This window comes from Penaeus japonicus, unplaced genomic scaffold, assembly GCF_977035675.1.
Source record: "Penaeus japonicus unplaced genomic scaffold, GWHDUDI00000001_assembly GWHDUDI00000025, whole genome shotgun sequence".
NCBI lineage: Eukaryota > Metazoa > Arthropoda > Malacostraca > Decapoda > Penaeidae > Penaeus > Penaeus japonicus.
This window is the reverse complement of record NW_028234427.1, coordinates 4,356,778-4,364,277: the sequence shown is the minus strand read 5'-3', so window position 1 is coordinate 4,364,277 and position 7,500 is coordinate 4,356,778. Positions and strand designations below refer to the sequence as shown.

General features: G+C 45.0%; 1 protein-coding gene across 1 annotated transcript; it reads right to left on the bottom strand.

Annotated features, from left to right (window-relative positions):
• Nucleotides 1-992: 992 nt before the first annotated feature.
• On the bottom strand, nt 993-7,462 carry LOC122251573 (killer cell lectin-like receptor subfamily B member 1A; the record flags this gene model as incomplete). The annotated part of the gene is given in 3 exon segments (XM_086551288.1): nt 993-1,586; nt 5,812-5,982; nt 7,340-7,462. Coding segments are annotated over 3 exon segments (530 nt in total), but the record flags the coding sequence as incomplete, so codon positions are not given.
• Between the last annotated feature and the right edge of the window lie 38 nt (nt 7,463-7,500).

Sequence of the window (7,500 nt, the reverse complement as noted above, 5' to 3'; positions counted from 1 at the left end):
CCGAAGTGGCGCACCGCATGGGGGAACAGCAGCCGCAGGTAATCGTCCTGATCGAGGGTGAGGCTCCAAGGAAACTGCGGATCCAGTATGCAGGAGCACGGGAAGTTTCTGTGTACAAAAACCTCTGAGTCTCTGTTTTAAATGCAGCAGGTGGGGGCCTAAAGGTGCAAGGGTTTCCTACGCTGCCGCTACAGTGCCAAACGACACGGTGCTAAGTGTCGAGAAAATCCAGGCTGGCACTACTGTCCCGAGGCGGTTCTGCAATAGCGGGTTCTGGCACAACGCCGGGTCCTGGCAGTGCGAGATGCGGCCGCAGTCAGACCGGAAGTCAGCTGGATGTTCTTTTTTTTCGGCCAATTAGTGACTAGCTACGATGGAGTGCCATATCTCTTCTACAACATCATGGAATGTAAATAGCTTATAATTAAGAGCGAATCGTATCCATTGTTCTCCTTTAGAAAATCGCATTGATACATTAATACATTATTTATATGCTAATATGAACACTTTGTGGGATTGTTTCAGGATCAGCTATGGGAGTACCACGAGTGCATGAGGGATTTAGATAATCTGAATGTCTGATTATCATGAGCCTTCACCTCAATGGGACCGAATGTGCTGCTAGAATAAAACCACCCTTCACATGGTAATGACATATATGTTAATTGTGGATTTATCCTGTGTTGTATTTTTAGTCTTGAATGTTCAACCGATAATTTTCATTGTTGTGAGACTGCGTGAAAGGTCAGTTGTCAGTTGGCATGCTGCTATTTCCTTTTGATGTGTAACTTTATGTCAATAATCTCTCTCTCTCTCTCTCTCTCTCTCTCTCTCTCTCTCTCTCTCTCTCTCTCTCTCTCTCACACACACACACACACACACAATCTCCATCTCTCTCTCACTTTGTTTCTCTCTCTCTCTCTCTCTCTCTCTCTCACACACACACACACACAATCTCCATCTCTCTCTCACTTTTTTCTCAACATCAACACCACACAATCTCCATCTCTACTCTCACATTTGTTCTCTCTCGTCTCTCGCTACTCATCCTCTCTCTCTTCTCCCCCTCCTCATTCCCAGACCTTACCCCTCTCTCTCTCTCTCTCTCTCTCTCTTCCTCTCTCTCTTCCCTCCCTCCCCGACTCTCTCTCTCTTCCCTCCCTCCCCCTCTCTCTCTCGTATCTCTCCCTCATCTAATCCCCCCTCCCCACCTCCCACCCCACACACACATATCCAAAAATCCAACCAACGAGAGAGACCCAAACCACCCTCTCCCCCTCCCCCTCCCCCTTCCCTCTCCTCCTTCCCCCATCCAGCCAGCCCAGCCCTTCCACAGGAGGGTCTTGCCACCTAATTGGTCAGAACGACGGGCTTTTCGCAGATAAACATGGTCTGGGTGTAGCAGGGCGAGTCGTGAAGGGCCGGGAACTCGTCACGACTCAGCACGACACAGTCTTCGTTGCCTCCGTCAGGCTGATCGGGCGCCCAGTCTCCGCGGGCCACGCTGCTTCCGGAGACCCAGTGCCACTCGTCCCCGGTGCCGTTGGTCGAGGCGCCGACCCAGAAAAACTGGCTCTCGTCTTCGGCTGCGGGTGGGAGGGAGAGGGTGAGAGGGTCAGGTAGGGGAGAGGGAGGGAGAGGGTCAGGTGGGGGGAGGGAGGGAGGGAGAGGGTCAGGTGGGGGGAGGGAGGGAGGGAGAGTGTCAAGGGGGGAGGGAGGGAGGGAGAGGGTCAGTTAGGGGGGAGGGAGGGAGGGAGGGGGTGGGGGGGGGGGGGAGGGAGGGAGGGGGGGAGGGGGGGGAGGGAGAGGGTGAGGGAGGGAGGGAGGGAGAGGGTGAGAGGGTCAGGTAGGGGAGAGGGAGGGTGGAAAAAAAAGAGGGTCAGAGGAGGAGTTAGGGGGGAGGAAGGAGGAGAGTGTCAAGGGGGGAGGGAGGGAGAGGGTCAGGGAGGGAGGGAGGGAGGGAGAGGGTCAGGTGGGAGGGAGGGAGGGAGAGGGTCAAGGGGGGAGGGAGGGAGGGAGAGGGTCAGTTAGGGGGGAGGGAGGGAGAGGGTCAGGGAGGGAGGGAGGGAGAGGGTCAGTTTTAGGGTTGGGAGGAGGTGAGAGGGTCAGGGAGAGGGAGAGGGAGGGGGGGGAGGGGAGGAGGGAGAGGGTCAGGGAGGGAGAGGGAGAGGGTCAGGTGGGAGGGAGGAAGGGAGAGGGTCAGGGGAGGGGGGAGGAGGAGGGAGTTGATGAGGGTCAGGGAGGGAGGGAGGGAGGGAGAGGGTCAGGGGGGGAGGGAGTGAGGGAGAGGGTCAGGTAGGGGGGAGGGAGGGAGAGGGTAAGGGAGGGAGAGGGAGAGGGTCAGGTGGGAGGGAGGGACGGAGAGGGTCAGGTGGGAGGGAGGGACGGAGAGGGTCAGGGGGGAGGGAGGGAAGGAGAGGGTCATGGGGAGGGAGAAGGGGAGGCTAGCGCGTAACAAGGAGCGGGGGTGGAGGGAAGATGGGGGAGGGAGATGAGGTCAGGGGGGGGGGGGAGGGAGGGGGGGGGGGTGGGGGGGTAGGGGGGAAGGTGGATGGGGAGAGGGGTCAAGGGGGTGGAGAGGGAGAGGGAAGGGGTGTGGGGGAGGGAGGGACGGGCGAGGGCGGTCTCAGCGGTCGTTGGAGGGAGGGACGGTGCTGGCTCGGGGGTTCAGGAGGTGGTGCTGAGGGGGCGGTGCGTAGAAAAGGAGTACGGGTCGCGTTGGGCGTAACAGGCACACGTGGGTGGGGCAGGGGGTCGGGCGGCCCCCACCGCCGCCCCGGCGGGCCGCTTGGTCATCGGGAGGGGTCGCGGGAGAGTGACCAGTGTATTTCGTTCTTTCAGGTCGCGGGATCCGGGGGGGTCGGGGGCTTCAGGAAATGGACTTCGCTTGACCGTCTGGGCGGCTGTGCCTGACGCGGTTCCGGGAGGTGAGGGATGGGGAGAAGCGCGGTCAGGGGGGAGGGAGGGAGGGAGAGGGTCAGGGGGGAGGGAGGGAGGGAGAGGGTCAGGGGGGAGGGAGGAAGGGAGAGGGTCAGGGGGGAGGGAGGGACGGAGAGGGTCAGGTAGGGGGGAGGGAGGGAGAGAGGGGGGTTAGTTGGTAGCTTCTTACTGGTGGATGGTTCGTGGTTGGTGGTTTTGTGGTTGTGGATTGGTCGGTTGTTGGTGAATGGATCTTTGGCGATTGGTAGTTTTGTGATTGGGGATTGGTTATTGTTGGTTGGGGATGTGGTTGTTGGTGATCGGTGGATGGTTGGTGATTGGTGGTTTTATGGTAGTGATTGGCGGTTGGTGGTGATTGGTGATTGGTTGTTGGTTGTTGTTGGTGATTGGTCATTATTGGATAATCGGTGACGATTGTTGATCGATTGTTAATGGATGGATGATCATTGGTGATTGGTAATTTTTTGCCGGTGATTGGCTGTTGATAGTTATTGTTAGTCGATGATTGGGGATTAGCTTTGTTCTGGTAATTGAAAACAGCTGATTAGTTGATTGTGCTCGTGAATGGATTGTAGTGATTGTTTTTTGATGATTCATGTTGGTGGTGATGCCTAGTTTTTGTGGTGACTGATTGGTGATTGATTGTTTGAAGATTAGGTGAATGTAAATTAGTATTTGGATATAGATGATTAGCTGGTGATTGGTTGTTGAAGATTAGGTGAATTAATTTAGTATTTAGATATAGATGATTAGCTGGTGATTGGTAATTACTGCAGTACTTGGTGATTAGTGACATAGTTGACAATTGCTGACAGGTGATTGGTGGTGCTAATCAAGGTGAGAGATATGGTGAGGATAGTGATGGGATATGGTGAGGATAGTGATGGGATATGGTGAGGATAGTGATGGGAATATGGAGGGAAAGTGATGATATATGGTGTGCAGGATAGTGTGAGATATGGTGAGGATAGTGATGGGATATGGTGAGGATAGTGATGGGATATGGTGAGGATAGTGATGGGATATGGTGAGGATAGTGATGGGATATGGTGAGGATAGTGATGAGATATGGTGAGGATAGTGATGAGATATGGTGAGGATAGTGATGAGATATGGTGAGGATATGTTGAGATCTGTGAGGATAGAGAATGAGTATAGTGAGGTTAAGTGTGAGATATGGTGGGATCGTGATGAGATATTGTAGAGGATTTAGTGATGCGATATGGTGCGGCTCGTGATGAGGATATGGTGTGGATAGTGATGAGATTATGGTAGGAAGGATAGTGATGGGATATGGTGAGGCTAGAGATGAGATTATGGTGAGGCTATGCTGAGATCTGGAGAGGATAGTGATGGGATATGGTGAGGATAGTGATGGGATATGGTGAGGATAGTGATGGGATATGGTGAGGATAGTGATGAGATATGGTGAGGATAGTGATGAGATATGGTGAGGATAGTGATGAGATATGGTGAGGATAGTGATGAGATATGGTGAGGATAGTGATGAGATATGGTGAGGATAGTGATGAGATATGGTGAGGATAGTGATGAGATATGGTGAGGATAGTGATGAGATATGGTGAGGATAGTGATGAGATATGGTGAGGATAGTGATGAGATATGGTGAGGATAGTGATGAGATATGGTGAGGATAGTGATGAGATATGGTGAGGATAGTGATGAGATATAGTGAGGATAGTGATGAGATATGGTGAGGATAGTGATGAGATATGGTGAGGATAGTGATGAGATATGGTGAGGATAGTGATGAGATATGGTGAGGATAGTGATGAGATATGGTGAGGATAGTGATGAGATATGGTGAGGATAGTGATGAGATATGGTGAGGATAGTGATGAGATATAGTGAGGATAGTGATGAGATATGGTGAGGATAGTGATGAGATATGGTGAGGATAGGTGAATGAGATATGGACTGTGGAGGACTTCTTTTTCATATTGATTAAGTTATAATTTGTTATAGATTTTTAGTTTTAGTAGATTAAAAATTATTAGATTAAATTTAGGTAGTGATTTTTTAGTCGTAATATAATATTTAATCTTATATAATTATTGAGTTGTATAGTTATATAGTGTAGTTCTATAGTGCTGATCTTATTAGATTAGTTTTTTAGTCGTTTTAAAAAGTTAATTTATATTTCAATTTTAATTAGTAGTTAGGTTATTATTTTTTATTAGTGATGAGATATGGTGAGGATAGTGATGAGATATGGTGAGGATAGTGATGAGATATGGTGAGTGGTGTATGATTAGTGGGTAATGGAAGGCGGGATATGTGGGTTCTATTAAGTAGGTTTGGGTGAGGGGGATAAATTATATGGGAGTTGTCTATGTCAAGTAGGTGATGTGTAGACAAAAGAAGGGATACGATATTAAGCTGAGAATGATAAGTGAATAAACATATACACACACACACACATATATATGTATATATATATATATATATATATATATATATATATATATATAAATATTTTGTATATATATTATATCATATAAGTTATATATTCAAATGTATATATATATATTATATTTCTATATTACATATTATCTATATACATGTGTATTGTATATATATATATTATTATACTATAATAATTAATATCTTTACATATGTGTGTTTATTTTGTACTATTATTTTATTATATATATATATATATACATTTAGACCCTCATGATTTCGAATATTTCCCCCCCCAACCCCTCCCCCCTCCCCCCTCGCCCCAAACCCCCCCTCGTCCCAAAGCCCCCCTTCCCCCTCGTCCCCCCTCGCCCAACCCCCCCGCCCCTCGCCCCTCGCCCCTCGCCCCCCGCCCTTTTTCCCCCCGAAACGACACCCAAAACTCACGGAACTTCTGCAGCAGGACCGCCCGGAGCGCGTTCACCTTTGCGGGTTCGGCAAGTTCGCCTCCCAAACCACGACAGAACGCAGACGCTTCCACCCAAGTCAGCCTCTTGTGATTGTTGACGTAGAAACACTCCTTGTCGGCGGCGAAGAAGGGGGGCTGGCACTTCAACTCTGCTCGAGGGGGAGGGGGAGGGAGAGGGGAGGGAGAGAGGGGAGGGAGAGGATTGTTATCATTGTCTTTAGCATTATTATCCTTATTCATCATCCTTATTATTATTATTATTATTAGCGAAATTAACTCATTATTCTTTCTCATAACCCTATTAAATATTTAAAATATAATTATAATTATGAATTGCATTATTATTATTAGTCAATTTTTTTTGTATAATTATTATTATTATTATTATCATTATCATTATTACTATTATTATTATTAGTATTAGTATTATTATCATTATCATTATCATTATTATCATTATTATCATCATCATCATTAGTCATTAACGTTATTATTATTATTGTTATTATTATTATCATTATTATAATCGTTATCATTATCATTATCATTATCAATATCATTACTACTATTATTATTATCTTCATTATAATTATGACTATTTTTATCATTATCATTATTATTACCATTATTATTATTATCATTACCATTATCATTATCATTATTATTGTTACTATCATTATCATTATCATTATAATCATTATTATTATTATTATTATTATCATTATTATTATCATAATTATTATCATTATCATTATTGTTATTATCATTATTATTATTATTATCAATATTGGTATTATCATTATTATTATTATTATTATTATCATTATTATTATTATCATTTATCATTACCATTATCATTTTCATTTATATCATTATCATTATTATTATCATAATCATTATTATCACTATTATCCTTACTACTATTATCATCATAATCATCATTTCTATTATCATTATCATTTGTATTATTAGTATCATCATTATTATTGTGATAATCATAATGATAATAATGATAATATCAACAATGAAATAATGATTATGATAATAATCATAGTAATGATAGTAATGATAATAATAATAGTAATAAAGGTCATGCTCTCAATAACAACAGCAATGATAATGCTAAAAGAAGATGATGATAAAGATAATGACGGTTATGATAATGATAATCATGTTAATAATGATACTAATGGTAATAATAATACTGATGATAATTATAATAATTGTAATAATAATGATAATAGTAATAATAACAACAACGGTAATAACAAAGATAATAACAATAATGACAATAATAATAACAACAACAATAACAGCAACAACAACAATAACAATAACAATAACAAACACAACAACAACAACAACAACAACAAAATTCCAACCACTTCCTACAACCAACAACCAACCAAAAATCCCCAACATCCTCTCAAGCAAGCAAGCAAGCAAGCAAGCAAGCAAGCAAGCAAGCAAGCAAGCAAGCAAAAGCAAGCAGTCAACTCCACCCACCTCCTTTCTCCTCCACGTTCTTAAGAAGTGCCTTCGTGTTGTTCTTGACGGCGGTTGCCAGGTCCTTCAGGGTCGCCACGAGGTCACCTTCCTCCTCGCCTCCAGCCGCGACCTTCTTCGTCTCTGCAAAGGGGGTAGCGAAGGTGATGTTCCGATTTGCA